Source organism: Catharus ustulatus, chromosome 8, assembly GCF_009819885.2.
Source record: "Catharus ustulatus isolate bCatUst1 chromosome 8, bCatUst1.pri.v2, whole genome shotgun sequence".
In the NCBI taxonomy this organism is placed as follows: Eukaryota; Metazoa; Chordata; class Aves; order Passeriformes; family Turdidae; genus Catharus; species Catharus ustulatus.
Genome location: NC_046228.1, coordinates 35173878 through 35194040, shown reverse-complemented (window position 1 = coordinate 35194040; position 20163 = coordinate 35173878). Strand labels below are relative to the sequence as shown.

Here is a 20163-nt window from a genome sequence, read left to right as displayed (position 1 = left end):
AGCCGCAGCCACCCTGAGCTGCGCCTCGCCAGCCGGCACCACGGGCAGGTGAGAGTGACGAGGCCCCTGGCACAGGGAGGGCGCCTGGGGCTAAATTTAAAGGCTACGCCAATCTGTGAAAAATGTTTGCAATTTGAGCACCTGCCAGTAAACCCTGCGATTGCGCGATTCCGTTACTATTTCATTACTTTGTTGCATGCAGCACAGTTTCTCGCTTAAAAAAAAAAAAAAGTGTGCCTTATAATCTGGTGTGCCTTATATAGTGTACAAAGTTGCAAAATGTGCCGGCTCCCGGAGGTGCACCTTGCACTCCGGTGCGCCTTATGGTCGTGAAATTACTGTGATTTCTTTCTGTTTTCAGTTGTTTACACTTCTATTTACTTCTAATGGAAGCACTGAGTAAATGTATTTCATATTTGTACATTATTATTTAATCAACCTTGTCAGAATGATATTGAATCCTTAAGACATAATTTTATACAAACAATAAATAATATTATCTAAAGAGAGGACTCTTGAAAACAGCCTGCTTACAAGGCACTGATTCCCATTCCTACTGAGAAACAGTGGAGTATGAAATTAGTAGTCTGGGAGTTTAAATTGCAAAATCAGTCATAGCACCATAAGCGTCAGAAATGAAATAGCAATGACTGAAATTCCTAAACTTAGTTCTTGAGATTTACACAAATCTCAAGACCTCCATTGTTCAAGTTTTATTTCTTCACACTCTCTTTTGGAATTTTCACCAGGAATATTTTTCTTGCATAGGAAATGTAGGTTATTCAGGTGAGGATAACCAAAGACTAAAAAGGATTTTCATGAAAATGCCAAGGTTCTCAGACAATTCAACAAAAGCACATTATTACTGTTTCTCCACATGCAGCCCATCAGTGACAGAAAACAGCATCAATATTGACCTATAAAAACCAAACTTTCAGCCATGAGTGCTAATACTGCACGCTACAGATTTCTGCACAAGTACAATGCTAACAGGAGGGGTGTAATTAGTACATCTTTAATAATGTAAAATAACCTATCTGTAGTAGCCTCATTTGAAAAAATGGGACATTGAGCTGAAGGACCCATGGTGAATTGCCTCTAAAGTATAATTAACGATGGTTTTATTCTATTTGTTACTGAGTTTTAGCTTCCCTTCATTCAAGGTCCTGCAATTCAAAATGTACAAAGCATTTGATTTTGAAGGATTGGGAAGGTTTGTTGCTGTCATCTGTCTCTGAGGCATCACAGGAATTAAAGTGGTCATTCACCCAGGAGAGTTGCAACCAGCCAACACTACCAACAGATTTAAAGTTTAGGCACAAATGTGAGTAAGCCAACCACTAACCAAGAAGGAGATTTTCTGATGAAGGTTTTTTTCCATAAGTTTTCATTTCTAAAGCTTCTGCTAATCTGGAGGTACTAACACAAGGTGCACCTGCTGGTGCTACCTAATGTCATAATTCCTCTCTGTAGTGACAATGTGAAAAACAGCCTGTAAAACTCAGCAAAATAACAGATTTTAATCACAACTATTTTTAAAACAGACTGCAGATATTGTTTTTATGGGGAAAAAAAAAACCTCCAACAAATTGGAAAATAATGATGAAATGAAAGATAAACCAAACAAAAAGTTGTGTATTTTAAGATGTGAAGCATACAAAAGGTAAATCAAGGTCTCCATGCCAACATTGTGCTCAGAATGGGGACAAAAGTCAAGCAATACAGAATGGGAGCCAGAAGCCTATTTTACTTTCACACAGGTGGAAGAACATTACTCTTTATGGTGTTGCAGATGCATTATGAAAGCCAAGTCTCATTAATGAACCTACCACGAGGGTGGTTTTGGCCCAGAGTAGCATTTTCCTATGATGTTCAGTACAGTCACATTTGAAAGCATATCCATTTACTTTCTGTTTTCATAAAAAGGTAGGAAATGTGTGGATAAAGCAGCTGCAAATAGGAACATGCTTCCGGTTTAAAACCCAATGGATCTGGTAAAGATGTATTAAGGAAAAAGGTTCCAATCCAGTAGCATACATATCCCCAAATTTGCTAAGATTATTTATTAAAAATGCAACAGAACGTTTGGCTGCATTGACATCTACAACAACATTCAGTGATATAATTTGATAATCTTGTGACACTGAGCCTGTAATTTCATTAAAATTTAAGTGGAATTAATAGCATTTTCCCAAAAATGATCTATTACTGAATATATGAGAGGATTGTAGGCAAAAGTAGATTCTACAGTCTGCCAACTTCAAGAGCCACATTTCCAATAGTAAAATGAAAGCTTTAGGATAAAATTGTCTCTTTTTGCACGTGCATGGGTGTTTAGACACCTTAATTAATATTTAGCAGCATAAGCAGGATTAGCAAACTGTCCATGTTTATCCACACACTAGTGGTGACAGATGTCATGCTGCCTTCATTTAAAATGTTGCTGTAAGGAAGGTGATTAAGTATCTTAATGTCAAAATGTTTAAAATGTTGCTTAAGTGAGGTGAGCAGAGGCAGACAGATGCACGGGGAGCTGCAGCTCAGTTTGCCTTCACTGAACACACCAGTCAGAAGCACCAGCACTTCCTCAACACTACCCTGGCAGCAGCCTCAAATCCTTGAGCAGAAAGGACCAGCACTTTTGCCTAACTAGCAAAATTTTTATTGTTCTCTAAGATAATGTTTATTAAAAATACCATGGGATAGCAATTAATTCCAGGGAAGCTGCCCAGCAGCCATTACATCACAACAAATTTTGTCATTGTTGGCAAAAACAAGGAAGGAAAACAAGGAAAAGTTTAACATGCTCGAACTAAAGGAATGGAGCCACTTTTGATTCTCTACCTGAAACTTGTCCCCAGATCCATCCTTAGGCATTCACAGAACATGAAATTTTAGCCATACAGAATTTTCCATAGTAAATTGTTATTTTCATTGTCTGTGTGGTTTCAGCTTTGCTAAATGACCCACAAAGCTAGCAGACAGAATAGGAGGAATACCAAGAACTGTTCTTCAGTATGCAGCTTTCGTTTCTCTACTGTTACTACTTTCTTCAGGGAGAAAACATAAAATTCTGTAGTGTTGTGGTGCCGGCATTATCTGTTGTAAAACATAATTTATGTTGGAGTCGTTACTTCGTTCCCATTCTCCAGGAGAAATGTAAAATTTACTCTTGAATATTCAAAGTTACATATAAGCACAAAGTTGCTGTTCTGCCAACACTGCTGTAAATATTTGTTAACTTAGGCAGAATCTAACCGAATTTTCTGTTGGAAGCATCAGAGATTTTTAACAAGAAGAAATGTTCAAACTATTGAATTTTTAAAGCTGGTAGAGATGGAAGGGATGGAACAAGCACTGCAAAACTGACATTGCACTTAAGGTCAACAAAGACAAGAAAGCTGAAGGATTGAGGTGCTTGGGGCTCAGTCCCTGTACTTCTAAAGAAATCATTTGTGCATTTCTGATACTGGTTGATTAATCTGTCCATGTGCTACTGAAGTCTTTTCAGTATCCATCCTCTTTAACTGAAGAAGTTAAAACCATTAAAAAATATAGGCAATTCTATCCAAACACCATTATTTTATACAACAATCCTAAAACAGACTTTTATGTTACTTGTTCCAATGTCAAGATCTTGCTGCTTTCAAGTGACTAAGAAATAAAACTTCTGAGATTGCTTTGGGAGGTAAATTCATTTTCAGAACACGCTTATTCCAGCAGCACTCTGCATGTGTCCCTAATCCCTTCAGGCACTGCTGCAGGGAAGGGCTGGCACTGGAGGGAGCTGAAAGCTGCTCTGTCTGTGCGCCTGCAGCCTGCGCTGAGAACACTGGAGTCACTGCAGCACTGCTCAACTCCCTCCAGGGACAGAGCCCGGCATTCTCCACCTTCGGCCGGCTGGAATTGTTAAATACAACTCGCCGTGTGCCTGAACAGCTCCCAGCCATTTCGGCATTTATGTTTTACTGAAATTGCACGTTTTGTCTTGAGTCCTGTACGTGAACACAAAGCAGCTGCTGTTAAAAACAAAACAAAATAAAAACAAACAAACAAACCCTAAGTTTTTTCTTAGTTCTGCTATTAAATAAAGGCTCCTAAATTCAGAACACCGACATTGCAAATGGTGAGACAGAAGGAGCACCGAGCCTGTTTCCAGGCTTCAGAGGCTCAGGATGTTGCGTGTGGAATGAAAAATCAGGTACAATTATTCTTTTCAACCATCAAAACACAGGTAGAAAGTCAAATGACATTTAGTTTCCATTGTACTAATGCTGACACAACTGCTGCTAGCGCAAAAAAAATTATCTATAGAGAATTAAATTATATATAAAGGTCGCATATAGAGACCTTTCGGGATTCTGTAATAATTGAAAGAAATTGTAAAGCCAGGAAAAATATTAAGGCCACTGAAAGCTGACGGCTGCTGCCTGTCAGACTCGGGTGCGCACGGCTCATTCCCAGGAGCGGCACGGCCCGCGCGTTCCAGGCTGGAAGTCCCGGCCCTGGGAATCCCGGCGCGCTCCCCTGCGCCGCTCCGGCCGCCATTGCTGCGGGGGCGGGGCCGGGCCCACGGCGCTCATTGGCTGCGCGGGCTGGGGGCGGGGCCTGCGCGGGAGGAACACCCTATAAGGGTGTAGCCGGGGCGCTAGGATACCATCAGCAGCGATGGCCGAGTGGTTAAGGCGTTGGACTTGAAATCCAATGGGGTCTCCCCGCGCAGGTTCGAACCCTGCTCGCTGCGGCCCGGACGGGCTCGTGTTTTTTGTTCTCTCTGGGCTTTCGTTTTACTGCTCGTGTCTCCTGTCTCGGCTGAAGGCCTCTGCAGCAACCGCAGCGATAATCCGGACGAACAGAGCGGGCCAGTTTGGAGGGGACACAGCAGCTCATCGGCCTGTGCAGGCGATCCCAGAGCACACAGCAGGATCGTGTCCTTACGGCTCTGGAGTTCCCCCCGAGGGAGGCCCCAGAGCCTCGGGGCAGTGTGTTCCAGCGCTCGGTCACTGCACAGGGAAGCAGCTCTTGCTCGTGTTCGGCCGGCAGCTCCTGTGCAGCAGCTGCTGGTCCCATTGTTGGGCCCCACCGAGCAGAGCCTGGCTCCACCTTCTCCACACCCCCTTGGATATTTGTACATTCCAGAGGTCCCATCCCAGCCACCTCTGTGACACTGAATAGGCCCACCTCCCTCAGCCCTTTCCGGTCCCCTCATTCTCTCGGCTGCCCTGTGACATTTATCCTACTGCAGCTCATCAGGCCGTGCCTACCTGCTCCTCCCCCAGCCCTGGCAGAAGGAGCAGTAGCACCGAAGCTGCACAGGTGCCGGGGCGCTTTTCTGCCATTGCATCTACCAGCAGTGACGAGAGCCCTGAGGGAGGTGAGAGAAGGGCACCTGGGGCTCGGAGCTCTTCCAGCAGCTCACCCTGCAGACAGGGCAGGCGGTGCCCAGCTGCAAAGCTCGGGATTCATCCACACAAACAGTGCCCAAAGCTATATTGTTCTGTCTCCATGTCCTACAGCTGATATAAAATAAATTAAATCTTGTCAGCAGAAGGCTTCTCTCTAAGGAATGGACTTGCTCCATCAAACCTTTCCTGAAGGAAGCGGCCTGATTCCCCCTGGCCTCCAGAGAAGGGGGTCCTCAATCCTCTTTTCCTGACTCTTATGACCTTCTGCACATGCACGATGCACACACACACGATATGGAGATGGAGGTGGGGGGGAACCCACAGAAGTTATTTTGCCATTAATAACCTAGAAAAACAAAACAAGGCAGCATTCTGCAATCGTCTCTGATTGGCCTAAACGGAGCTCTCCCCACTCAGCTGTGTCAGTCTCCTCCCCAGCACGAGCGAAGGACTGACAAACTGGAGACTGCCAACAGCAGGGGGAGTGTGAGCCCTGGGCTGCAATCAAAACACCCGGCATACACTAACTGATAATCATCTGCCCGTCTGACAGTGACACAGCCCAACAACACACCAAGAGCCTTTATCTTCTGCTGTGTAATTTCATCAACTTTACAGCAGCCTCACTGCTTACACTTTCATATCCTGAAATGGGAGATGAGCCTGCTGGGAAGGTAAGATAGCAATGTGCATGCTCAGGAAATTAAAGATACTCACTATCTCTTAATAATCAGGATCCTTGCTTCTATTATAGAACATATGAACTGCCTTTTTTCAAAATCTCTTTTAAAGAGGAAAACAAACAATCAAGAAAGGACCTTACCTATCATTCAGCATTACTCAGCCTGAGATTTAAAGTCACAAACTGTCTGCATTCATCATCAAAATTAACTCTTACACTGTCACTTAGGAAATGTTGGCAAAGCAACTTGGCAAATACTGGCAAAACGAAAAGGTTGAGAATGTTTTAGCTCTTGACAATCTTATAGATTCTGCACTTGCACAAGTATAACAGTAGCAAATGAAGATATGGCCATTTTAAATAATCCCAGAATCACCACATGCTATGCAGCTTCAGTGTAAATAACTGGCTGAAGAGTTGCTTAATTTCTGTTTGAAATCTTTTCAAAGACCTAGAAACACAGCACTGAACAACGTGCCCTATTCTCTGTATTTTATCATTATTATCACATACACCTGCACTCCATCTGCTGTCTCCCAAACTCCTCAGTTTTCCTGTTCACAAGTCCAGTAATGGCCAGGTTTTATCAACACTTTTGCCTGGACTCCAGAGGATCTGGGCTCACCTCACAGCTCTGTTTATTTTCATACCACTTCACTCTGAGCTATAACACAGCACAGTGAATCAGAGCCCTCACGTACTCAAAACATGCAGAATCCTTTTCTGCCCACCTAAGCAACTCACAGGGGGAGCTAAAGAAAATAGGAGCTTACCATGTCTTGCAGAGAGCTGCCCTCCTGCAACCTGAAGCTCACAGCCTCTAATCTCATAAAGTGTCTGGCTTTATTGCTGTTGTTCCCCACCCCCACAGACAACCCCTTACAAAGAGAGTTAAAAATCCCAGTGGGCCCTGAGAACCACGAACACCCGACTCTGTTTGCCTTAATGACACCCTCACAGAGCCTGAGATCCAGCTCACACCCCCTGCCCCAGTTCAAGTTCCAGCATGTGAATTCTGTTTGGTGCTCACCAGTGCAGGGGCCAAAGCACCACATAATTGCTGATGAAATGTCAGGTGGGACATTCACTGGATCTTTTCATGCTACTAGCAAAAAAAAAAAAAACAACTTCTGAAAATACCATATACTTAAAGAAACAGAAAAGCAATTTATGCTTGGGGTGTGGACCCTGAATGATCTAACACTGACTAATTTGTCAAGTGCTTGTTTCTTTACTTTGTAATGTGAGGGAGAACTGGGCTGCCCACTCATTCCAGTCAACTTGTTACTGGCCAACAGGTCAGATCTCACCTGGTTTTGGGGAATAAAAAGCAAAACAGACTGCACAGGCTCCTCTTGTTTTCCAAAACTCTGATTTTGCTCTGCTAGGAATAGATTAATTCATCTCAAGAAATGCAGGAAAATTTAAGTTCGTTTCAAGTTTAACACGTGCAGAGAAAAAAAAATAAGAGTCTGTTTTGGTGGTATTGGTGTACTGGAGCACCAGTTAGAACCTGACCTCCTCATGAGGGCAAAATTACAGGACACAAATTACAGGACTGATCTTGAGCAGGTTGTTGCAAAACACAACTTTTACCATGAGCTAAGAGCCTTCCAAATATCTGCAATTATTCATCCAGAACAAATATGCAAAGGTTCTTTGCCAAAACCAACCACGCAATAATTGGCTGATAATGACATCAGTTTTAATGACACAAACTATTAGTTTGCTGTTCAAAGGTCTATTGTATGTTCACTTCTCAAGGGAAACCAGCTCATTAGGTGCTAAATCACCCATCCAACCAGTCCTTTTACCCTTACCAGCAAGTGAAATGGGTACAGGAGAATCTGGGCTGCCTCTGATTCAAAGTGCTCCAGCTGGCTGCATTCCCATCTCTTTCTTAGAGGGAAAATTGTTCCCTATTACTTAGTATCCTTCACATACACTAAGAGTTTTTTCTGCTACCATTGTCTGATATTCTTTACATAAATCTACCGAAATCAAAGTCTTTCTTGTACAAATGTCTTTGTATGAAGTAAAGCAGTAAATGCACTAGAAAAAACCAAACCAGTTACATTTAACACATGTTATAGAGAATTATTAATCTCATTTCTATCATGTTTTCAGCTGCAAAACATGCAAGAGAAAAGCATGTAAAATTAAAGATGATGTGCTGTAAAACTGACTACTCTTGGTACCAATGCCATCCACTCTAGGGTGAGCATGGCTGTATCAGCGCAACACCAGCACTCGGCTTCTCCAAACTGGGACCAACAAAGCAGCATTAACAGTGGTAGCAGCCCCTGTGAGCTTTTCCAAACTGGGACCAAAGCAGCAGCAGGACCGACATGGGTAGCAGCCCAGTGCAGGACTTTCCAGGTTACACTTTCCATTGCACTGCCAGGATTCCTAACTGGACTCCTTAAACTTTTACCTACTGAGATGACAAATAACAAGAAATTCCAAAGGAATCTCTGTGGTGGGTGGAGGATTTAATTAAAAAGATGAAAGCAACCCCTTTGCTGTATGCATGAAGTTTTATTTGCTGCTGATGGAATTATCTGCCTGCACAAAACCACAATGTCAATACCTGACATATTAGCCAAGTTTGCAAAGAGGAAAACAAACACAAAATAAATAAACAACAATGTAGAATTTGAAAAGTTGCCCAAAGTATCAAAAATTTTTCATGTGAGATTTTGTACACGTGAGTCTGATTTTTCATTCCTCACTGTACAAAACCCTGATAAAACCATGTCTATGGCACACCTGAGCAGGGAGGGGAATGGCTGTGAAGCCACAGGATGATGCTGGCACACATACACATGGGATCAGTTTTCCACTAATACATCTTAAGACAAAAATTGCTATTTGGAGAAGTAAAGTTCTGGAATTGCCTTCCAAAACAAGTATCTGGTGCAAAAGGTGTTCCTGTTAAGGTAGAAGATGAGTGATTTTTAGGAGTGCTTGATCTGTCACAAAGACCTTGGAGAAAAAGAACCTTCTTATTTCTTCTGTAAGATCACAACTCTCCTACAAGTTCAGTTTGTAATGAGTACATTATAAATCACTGCAGCAAGTACAATGCAATGGAGAAGTGAAGCAGAGCACAGAGGTGAGAGATAAGCACAGTTCTCTTTAAAGTTCATTGTCATCAAGGTTTTGGAAGATCCTCACTGAGTAGGATAGATACCCTGGAGCCCAGGGTTCTACTAGGAGTATGTTTTTTATAACACCACACTATGGAAAGGAATATTAATCACTACACAATATTTGAGAATACAATAAACAATATATAAGATGTTAGGTAACTTCACAAAATCACTGTATATTAATACTGAAAAGGGTTTTGCTTACTGAACAGAAAAACCTCCATGTAACACTCACAGCACGTGATAAATCAGTATTCAGACACTGACTGGAACAACAGATCAAAGAATACAAAATACAAATAACTTATAACTGCTGGCAAAAGCAAAAATACTGAACTGCTGAACAGATGATCTCATGCTCCTGTGTTTCTCATTTTAGATCTCATAGTTTCTGAATTTCCTCAGAAGGTCAGATGGAGCGTCGCCTGACCAGCGGAAACGCAAGTGCCAGTAATTCCCCTCTGAAAATCCTGAGGGGGGAAAAGAGAAAGACAACTAAATTATTATAAACATACACGAAATTAAATTTTCTGAAATAATACTTGATAGCCTTCCCTAAAAAAGTAAGCAGAGAAGTGGTGACTTCCAGTGCTCTTGACTAGCAGTGACAAATACAGCAGTGAGTTCTTGGCACGTTGGAACAAGAACACAAACACCATCCTTCAGGACAGAGATCAGCTGGGAAGGGTCCAAAGGAGAGCAGCAAGGACCCAGGCAGTGCCTAGGGAGGACTCACAAAGGACAGCTGAACACATTGCAAGGAAGATGATGTAGATGGTGATGTGGTAAATCTGCAACTACCCGATCTGGAGCCTTTCAATACTAAAATGTGACCTTCCTTTTAGAGCAAACTGAATCCTATGAGCAGAATTAGTGTTCAAATCTCTTGTTTGAGCTGAAATAGTCATGCAGGTGGCAGTTCAGAATTTATCCAGGCCAGCAGACAGGAACAGACAATGCCACAGTTTCAAAGTGGAACCCAACATAAAAATTTTGGTTTGGACCAAAACAAAAACATTATCACAACATCCTAACATCAGGTATAAACACAAAAGTGCATATACACCCTGTCAAATATATTATAATATTAACATTTATTAATATATGCCATTGGATAAATGTAGTAGGCACTTGATGAGTTTGATCTTTTCCCCACTTGAATATCTGGAAATTAAATTAAAACTTAAAAAAAAAAAAAAATTAGAAAGACAATGCCTGCAAAGAAAATTCACCATTACAAGGAACAAGATTTTCCTTCAAAATTTGACTGTTCTACAAAGGATACGGTGATGATTTAATTACCAACTAGTATGAAGTTATAGAGTATGAAGTATATAGAGTTACCAAATTTCAAAATCAAGTTTTCAGTGGCATACACTTCTTTGCAGAATTTTCTTATCTATTTTCTGTATTCCACATATGTTTGGGATTACATTAGGTTTTGCTACCCTCACCCTAGCTTCCTGTTTGATCAAACTGGGGAGAAATTACAGACTCTCTTTAACAACAGTTCCCTGCTAACATGGGCCTGGGGTTATGAAACTCCTGAAGGACCAGGCAGCACAGAGGGTGCTAAGGAAGCTTTGACCAGGCACAGTGACCAAACCACAGCCAGGAAGTGCTCACTGGTAGGTGACACTTTTGAAACACACATTTATTCTGGTGCATACACTGCTTAGAAAAAACAAAACTCTTTGAACACAAAAGAAGCCTTCAAGTCTCAAATTTTAGACCTCATTAACTCATCAGATGCAAACTGTGCAAAAGTGCTGAAAAGTGGATTAAAAATACCCCAAACTTAAATATTTTACTTAACAGTTCTAAAATTTATTTTTAAAAAAGTCACTGAAAGTAAGTGCCTTCACTTTTACTTTGCATTTTTATATATCAGAAAAGCTAAACTTTCCATTTTGGTCAAAGCATTTTTTTTCGTTTTCTTCTCCAGTTGCTGCTTTTACTAGCAAACAAACAAGGAAACTTGGGATAGGGAGGAAGGAGTGTCTGAAAACTTCAAAATTAAAGAAGTAATCAAAAGCATAAAACCCAACCCAAAATCCCAAGCCAAAACCACATTTAAAAAGCTGCAAGTCAAACACACTGCTCTGGAGAAGACTTTCTCATGGCTGAAAGCCCCCATTTCAGGCCAATCCCTGGATACTGCAATTTTCTGTAACTGCTGTTTTCACTTACTTGGGGAGTCTGGATTCTTTGAAGACTGTGGTTTCACATCAGGAATTGCAACATCTTCTTGCTCCCTGCTCCCTTCCAACAATCCATCTCCACTGTCTTCCCTCTGTTGGGTCCACATCTCAGTAGTTGTGTTGTTGGTGTCACCAAAGTCAGGAGCTTCCAGCATTTGGTCCTTCTTACTTTGGACAGCCCAGTGCATTGACTACAGGAATGCAAACATACAGAAACTAAGCTCTGTGCTTTAATGGGCTTTTAATTACCTTTTTCTTTCTTCTGTTGCTGTAATAAGTGGTTGAACAAAGCACAGTGAGAAGCCTGCAGGTCAGCAGGGCAGGGGAAAGAATGGTTACATGGCACAAACAGCACTGCAGAGGACACTAAGTCGGGTGGGGGTGAAGAACAAAATGTACAACTAGATCCAAATTTTAAGGGCCTCTTGTCCAGACTTTTCTGTCATTAATTCAGACATTTTTTAAGAGGGCTTGAGTGACTTCAGAAATGTTCATTTTCAAAGCTGCCTCTGACTTCAAAGTACCCTTTGAAGGCAAGGCAATTTGAAAAGATTTAATATTAAAAGTCTGTGGAATAACGTCTGTTTGGAAATGAACTAAGCTTAGTTGGATACTTCCAGCAAACATTTAAGCTCAGGCTTAATGTTCTAGTTGAAGGGTCTCAAACTTCTCTCCTCAGCAGAACTGAGATAGGCAGAATTGACATAGAAAACTTTTATTCACCTACTTTAAAATATGACCATGTAGCCCTGTAACTATAATTCACTCTAAAAGGGCAGGAAAAAAATAATCGAATATTATGGAATTGGGCTCTACTAGGGACATGCCACCATATCTCAATAGCAAGATCAGGAGGGAAATCACCCGGAAAACTCCTGCCTCTGTCCCAGGTCACCCCACCAGCCCAGCAGGGCTCCTCCAAAGCTCTGTGGGAAGCCCAGGGTTCCAAGGAACTACCTTATGGATTTTTTCAATGAGATCTTTATTTAATCAGACAGTGTGAAAACCTATCTGATAAGCAACATACCCAAAGGAGAATATATTGTAAAACGGTCCCAGCTTTAACTCTGAAAAGAAATAAAAGTTTCCTACAAAAGCAAAGTGTGCTGAAGCATCTGAAAGCAGCCCTTAAGTTATTTAAACTTCCTATAAACGCAGCAGCAACTCAATAAATTCACTCTAAACTACGCGAATGGGCTTCTGAAGGCCTCCAATTTTTCCTGCATTTCCTTAACACCCTTAGTGCAGGAATCTCCCTGCACATTCCCCAGATCCCAGCACTGCAGCAGAACCCGTAATTATAACTCGTGCCCTCACTCCGCAGTTTTGCAGGTCCAGCCCCAGCTCTCCCCGCTGCCAAGAGCCCAAAGCCCGGCAGCACTGACTGACCGTCCTCACGGAGCTGCTCAGCGCCTCCCACTGCTGGAACGGGATGCTCACTTTGCTGCGGCGCCAGAAATCGTAACGCGCCCGGCTCTCCTCGTTGGTCAGAATCTCCTTGGCTTGCTGCAGCTTCTGGAAATTCTCCACTGCCACACAGACCAAAAGGACACTAAAGACAATGTTTGTTTGGCACACGAATGAATTCAGGTGCAAAAGGGGACCTGCCAGCAACGCGCAGAGCAAAGCGGAGGAGGAGGCAGGAGGAGGAGCAAGTGGCCAAGGGATGTGGTTCTGGTTCCAGCTTGAACAGCTCTGGCTGGCTTTAGGATCACTGCACCTTTGGTGGACTGATCCCTTGCAAATCAGGACTGAAATGTTCCTTTGTCTACCAGCTTCAGAAGCTCCTAAATTTAAGTTCAGAGAAGCTTACAGGGCACACAGGTGAGAGGCACAAGTCAGCCCCTGCAGACCACCTTAAAAAGGGAAATTAGAGCAACACTGAGATCTACAGTGCACAGCAACAAGAACCACGAGCAGGGAAATAAAATGATGAACAGGACTGACAGACAAGAAAAATAATCTAAATACAGTTCAGATGAATTAACTTGTGCATGTTATTAGGTGTGTTTTCTACATATGCTAAAATGTTATCCAGTGCATGAGTGAGAGCTCTCACTTTTCCCTCCAGGGTAATTTTTCATGGAATGGTTACTAAGGATGCAGCTGCATGTTACTATTTGTGGAAGGGTTATAAAGATTTTATCTATGACTCACCTATGTTACAGTGATCTATTATTATCACTATTATTCGTTTACAAATCAGAGAGATTTCTTTTGAAATACACTACACCCAAACACTAATCAAAATTGATATCTATAAATTAAACAAGAGACAACAGGCTGAGGGAACAACTGTACTAGGTTTCCTTATTCTAGTGTTACTAATTTTCAACAAATAAAAGGTCTACTTTAATTACTCTTTATTAAGCTTTAAGCTGATGAAATAAAATAAAAAACCATAAACTCTCACTAGTACTGTAAAAAAAAGGTATTTAAAACAAGTAAGGCATGTTCAGGTAAAGAGAGAATATAACATTTCCTCATGACAAGCAAAGCTGCTCTGCTATTTGGCAGCTTGGCTGTTCTTTTTTGTAGCCCAGCCTTGGTGAGCTCTGCCCAGGGCTCTCTGTGGTTATGAATGGGTAAAGACTCAAATAAATAACTCAGGTGCTGCTCAGCCCTCCCAGCTCTGAGGAGCTGCCCCCTCTCACCAGGACAAACATCAGCTGCTGTTCTGCAAACATAGGCTCCTCATGGGGCAGCTTCTCTTCACTTCCCATCATTAAATTACATTAAAAGTAAATAAAGCACATTTTATGTGTTCCTCACAGGTTTGTTCCTGGCAGTAAATTAACTGATGGACACCAGTGTGGCACTTGAATGCCACTGACCAACTCCATAGGTCTAGGAAGGGACCCACTCCAGAAATAAATTCTGTATTAAAAGATGATCTACTGTAGAAACAAAATTAATTCAAGGTCCTAGAAATCAAAAAAAATCCAAAAAGTGTCTTCCTGCTCTATCACAGAGGAGTGTGCAAGTCTTAGAAGGACTATCACAAGCTTGCTATTTAAATAGAATGTGCTCAATGCACACAATGATTGAAACATATTGAGGGGAAATAAAGTTTTTAGGCTGAATTTAGTATCTTGGCCATACTAGTAGAAGAAAAAAAGAGATTGTTTTTACACAGGAAAGAATACATACCTGCTTTAGGGTTTCCAGGATGCTTATCAGGATGACATTCCAGGGCTTTAATCTTGTATTCAGCAAGAATCTGTTCAGCCTAAACAAAATATTGAGAGAAAGTGAGTAAACAAAGAAAAGATTTGCAAAGTTTCTTTTTGAAAGAGGCTGGGAGGAACAACAAAGAAGGCTGAAATATTTTGTCCTATTCAATTTTACAAGCTTTAGCACAAGCAAAGTAGGTAACAACAACCATCTGCCAGTGGCACTGCTTATTTACAGTAATTTCACAACCATAAGGTGCACCGGACTATAAGGCGCACCCGCCGGGAGTTGGCAAAATTCGCAACTTTGTAGATCAGATAAGGCGCACCGGACTATAGGGCGCACTTTTTTTTTGCAGCGAGGCTCCGCCCCCAGCTCCCTCCGCGCGGTTGCTGGTCGAGGCCCCGCCTCAACCCGGCAGTCATTGGCCCCCGGGCCCGCCTGTACCTGGCAGGGGCGGTGCCGCGGGGCCCCAGGCCCGCCTGCATCCGGCGGGGCCGGGGCATGGCCGCCACCCCTCTGTGCTGCCTCTCCGGGGCCGGGGCATGGCCGCCGCCCCTCCGTGCTGCCTCTCCGGGGCCGGGCTATGGCCGCCGCCCCTCCGCGCTGCCTGCACGGGGCCGATGGGTGCCTGTGGAGGGACGGCTCCGCCTCCACGGGGCTGGAGGGTGCCTGTGGAGGGGCGGCTCCGCCTCCACGGGGCCGGGGGGTGCCTGTGGAGGGGCGGCTCCGCCTCCACGAGGCTGGTGGGTGCCTGTGGAGGGGCGGCTCCGCCTCCACGGGGCTGGAGGGTGCCTGTGGAGGGGCGGCTCCACCTCCACGGGGCCGGGGGGTGCCTGTGGAGGGGCGGCTCCACCTCCACGGGGCCAGGGGGTGCTTGTGGAGGGGCCGTCCCGCTTGCACGGGGCCGGGGGGTCCCTCTAGAGGGGCCGTCCCGCTTGTATGGGGCCAGGGGGTGCCTCTGGACGGGCCGTCCCGCTTGCACGGGGCTGGGGCGTGCCTCTGGAGGGACGGCTCCGCCTCCACGGGGCCGGTGGTTGCCTGTGGAGGGGCGGCTCCGCCTCCACGGGGCTAGGGGGTGCCTGTGGAGGGGCGGCTCCGCCTCCACGGGGCCGGGGGGTGCCTGTGGAGGGGCGGCTCTGCCTCCACGAGGCCGGTGGGTGCTTCTAGAGGGGCCATCCCGCCTGCACGGGGCCGGGGTGTGCCTCTGGAGGGACGGCTCCGCCTGCACGGGGCTGGGGCGTGCCTGTGTAGGGGCGGCTCCGCCTCCACAGGGCCGGGGCATGCCCGCCCCTGCTCCGCCCCACCTCCACCTGGCAGCCATGGCCCTGCCGGCTCCCCCCGTGGCTCGCAGCTCGCACTTCCGGGTAGGCAATTTTTTTGAACTTTGTAGATCAGATAAGGCGCACCGGACTATAAGGCGCACTTCCGGGTTCCAGGGAAAATTTTAGTCAAAAGGGTGCGCCTTATAGTCGTGAAATTACTGTAATCTCATTTCCATGCACTCATCCTGGGTCTTGATTTTGTGAGGCTCATCCAACATGGCTCTAGAAAAATGTGCAAAGACATTTGACCACAGAGGCAGAAATGCATCTCTTCAGCTGCTCTTTACTTTGTTTAATCAACTCTAACAGAGTCTCATAGCAGGAAGCAAAGTCTCTCTGTATGGCTGAAGATCAATTAGTGAGTTTAGGTGGTTTCCTCCATATCCTCTTCATAGGAAATTCAGCCTGCACCCCATGAGGTTTCCATCTTGGATACCCCAAGATAATTTGCTCAATAACTAGTAGTCCACATCCTTTCTTCAAGTTAATTTTCCATGCAAAAAGGTTGGCTTGGAGTAGAATAGATTTATAATCAACATTAGAATATTGGCATGTATTAGTTTACCACTTAATTGCAAATTCCCACATAGTTTGTTGTATCATAAAGTATTACAACCACTGGAAAAACTAAAAAAGGTTAACAGTTAAAATACAGGAAGCCACTGGAGTGGGCATTAGCTTAGGTTTTTAAATATTTAGTGCTTTTCTAAGTATCTTTCTGGTTCTTATAATTCAGAAGCCAAAACTTCTTTATGTCGTTCCAGTTCAGCTTGAGCTTTCACAATTCACCCTAAGGTATCAAATAATTACCATTCTTCCCCATACTACACAGGCTGTTTATACAAATTCCTCATTTGTCAAGCCATGACAGCCACATACAATTTAATTAATTAATTAAGTCTCACAGCATTTTTTATTTAGAATAAAATTACAGTTCACTCAACTAGCTGGAAAAACCTTGTTGGCATATTCTGGGAAAAAATGTGGTCTGTGGTAGTATCTTAGGAATTCTACACTTCTCACTCTGCTCAGTAGCTCCTTCCAGAGGGACAGATGTGATGTGGTGTATCTGCAGTCAGTAGGACACTTTCAAACACATACAGTGTACAGAGAACTCAGTGAGACTGGTTACTGTATAGCCAGCTACTATCCCAAAACCTTAGTTACTGAAAGGGAAACTTGAAAGTTAACATGTGTACAGAGGGTTAAAAGGTATCAGAAGGGTAGCATGGAAGTCTTCAACTTAGAAAAAAATCAGCAGAAAGAAAAGTTTGTAGGAGGTTTATACAACATATCTGAAATTATTATAAGATATACAGTGAGTTTTTTACCCAGAAGGATATCCAATACCCTCTATACACAAACAGCATTGTTCTTGAAGAAGGATGGAGATTAAATCTCCCCGCTTCCTGTCACAGCTGAAGATGAAATAGGTGTCTGTGAGCTCCATTCTACCAGAAGCCAAGAATGAACTTGGTTTGTGTTTACTTGAATACAGCAAAAAATCTGTAGAAACTGAGAGTATTACTGCTTCAATTTAACCAGGTCCAACCAAGAGTAGGTTATTCAGCAGCTGGGAGTGTGCTATGCATGCCCAAAGCAGCCTATGCCAAATGTTTGACTCCTGTATAAAGCCCTGAGATTGAAAAATCCCTGTAATGCTCCCAGTTCCTGTGAGACCCCAGAAGAGCTGTGCAGGGAGGGGAGGTGATCCTGGGGCTCAGCCAGCCTGGATCTCCTGTGTCAAAAACAGTGCCCAACATCTGCTCCTTCTCCCAACAAACAGTACTTGACAGCTTGTTTTTCAGGGGCCATTAGCATTTATTCCAGCTTTTTAATTTCATTTTCAAGCAATCAGAAAAACAATTATCACATGTACTTGAACTGTTCATTAATTGCTAAGCCCTTAAGGAATTAGTGGGAGGTAGAAAATGAGACTTGAGCACTGCCCTCTGCTGGGATCACTGCTAGGAGTTCCTCAGGAAAAGCTTTACATTTCCCTCTGGGACACACTGAAGATTTTTACTCCTGAGCTTTATACGTCACTTCACCACTAGGACAGGTGAGAGTGTCTGACTAAACTTATTGAGCAAAAGACAGCTTTTACATTAATGAATACATCCCTCACTACAGCAGAGTAATGAAAACTCCTTTTCCAAATCAGAAATACAATTCCAGTTAATATAACAACTAAATTTAAAAAAAAAGCAACTAACAGCATGCTAGACTAGCCAACAAAAAGTTGTACAGACACCTCTAGCTGCATATTACTCAAAAATAGCTTAGCTAAATCTCACTATAAAGCATGTATCTGTTATCAGAACAAATTAGTAAAACTAGTATTTGAATTTAATTAAAAACAGCATTTAAAAACATTAATATGGTAAAATATAGAGATATTGGTTTTTTTTTCATCTGAACCAGTGAACATTTAAAAAAATATTATAATATGTATAAAGCTTGAGAAACTGAGCAGTGTTATCAGTGCCCTAAGGCTATGAACTTTCATTGTATTACTTGTACATAAATAACTCCTTTTCGGTTTTCAAAACCACTAATGTATATTCCAAACTACTGTTTGGATGCTGTCAAACACGTGCAGTTGGCTCTCTCCATAATCCAGTCCTGTTTTACAAGGCATTTTCAACCTAAGCCTTACTCAAGCTCTTAACGTCAGAGAAAACACAGGAGAGAAAACTGAGCTTTCCAAGGGAGATCCTACAAGTGGCAAGAAAGAAGGTGCACAAGGCATTTAAAATATTCCCAGCTGCAAATTCCCTGCAGGCACACGAGCACGTTCCAACTGTGAAGAAGCTGGCGAGGAGGGAGAGGCTCTTACCGTCGATAGCTCATCGCATCCCAGCAAGTTGTAGTAATCCTCCAGGTCCTCCGGGTTGCAGCTCAGGATGGCATCCATCGGCACTGCTCCAGCGGGCTTTTCCCAGCCGCCAGGGAGGCTGCGGGATACAGAACACGTCAAGTCGGAGCTCACACAGAGTCTGAGTAGCCCAGGGCAACTGCGAACTCCGTGCGGCGCTTTTGAACGCTGGCAGCTGACACGCACGGAGCTGGGAGGTCCCCGCTGCCATTGGCCCCGCACGGAGCTGCTCTCGGCAATGCTCCCTGGGATCTGTAGTTGCCAGAGCCACCCCAGGCTGAAACTGTGGCTCCCGTCCTGACCGCAGAGCTCTGGACACCGAAACGTGGCAGAGATTTGTCCCTCGCCATCACCTGTGCAGCCACTGCAAGCCAGCACACACCGAGAGGCTGCCCCGCGCCTCAGCCATTTTCTGTTCCATTTCTATTTGCAACTTTTGCCACCGCCTTTGGCCAGATGATCAGATGGGTAATACAGAAAAGAGTGAGGATTACTTCCAAAGTAACAATTACAGGGTGCAAACTTTGGAGAACCAAGCACTGACCTTGCCAAAGTCTCAAGTCAGAGGTTTGCCAGTCAGCTCAACAAAAAGGGGGCAACCCTCACTCTCTGAAGGCTTCCTTGGGTACAGACACTGCTCCTCAAAACCAAACTGCAACTGTACAGCAGTCACATCCCACAGATTAAAACTACCCGAGGACACGGAACACTCAGTGTCTACTACCAAATTAAATACTTTCTTATGCTAAATTACCTTCAGACTGTGGATTGAAGCTCTGTACTGTGTGCAAAACATGTTCCTTGTGAAGCTCATTTTACAATGAGGTGAAATACCTTAATTTTAAACTATGATTAATGACCAAGGCCTCAGCCCAACAGAGACTCTGGACACGTTTGGTGTCACCCATGATCTGTTGATTTCTAAAGGTCATTTCCTAAGCATAATACAGCCACAGGCTGAAGTCTTTTCCCTGGAGCCTCAGGAGTTCTGGTTTTGCATTTCCCACACCTGCAAGAGCTCTGCAGCCCAAGACGTTCAGTGTCATTAAATCCTGATGTTTCCTTAGCCCTTACAAACAGATGCTGTGAGCAGTTATACTGTTCTAGATGCAGTGACCTGGTAGGAGAACAGATGCCCAGGATGTGACCAAGGCTGGAACAGGCCATGTGTGAACCAACAAAGGACCGAGTGGCCATTCAGAGCTATTTATGAATAACAAATATATAAATATACACTTTTTCCATCCACAAGTGCTTTAATAGCTGTGTTAATAATGTTCTGCAATGACATTTAATATTAATCTTCCAGCATTTTCTATTCAAGGTTACATTGTCTGAAATTTTCT

At 43.7% G+C, this 20163-nt stretch overlaps 1 protein-coding gene and 1 non-coding gene across 3 annotated transcripts; one reads left to right on the top strand and one right to left on the bottom strand.

The window, feature by feature from the left end:
• Positions 1–4662: 4662 nt before the first annotated feature.
• TRNAS-UGA lies at positions 4663–4744 on the top strand. Its single transcript has one exon. It is a non-coding gene; the product is annotated as a tRNA-Ser (tRNA).
• Positions 4745–8605: 3861 nt separating this feature from the next.
• Positions 8606–19406, bottom strand: DNAJC12 (DnaJ heat shock protein family (Hsp40) member C12). 2 transcript variants are annotated; one of them, XM_033065623.2, is made up of 5 exons: positions 18779–19406; positions 14591–14669; positions 12881–12969; positions 11430–11631; positions 8606–9709 (listed from the first exon to the last, which is right to left on the bottom strand). In XM_033065623.2, the coding sequence occupies exons 1-5, from the start codon at positions 18854–18856 to the stop codon at positions 9615–9617; spliced, it is 543 nt and encodes a 180-aa protein (XP_032921514.1). In that variant the 5' UTR covers positions 18857–19406; the 3' UTR covers positions 8606–9614. The 2 variants fall into 2 exon arrangements, with proteins under 2 accessions (XP_032921514.1, XP_032921513.1); XM_033065622.2 differs by having other exon boundaries at positions 12830–12969; positions 18779–19193.
• Positions 19407–20163: the final 757 nt, after the last annotated feature.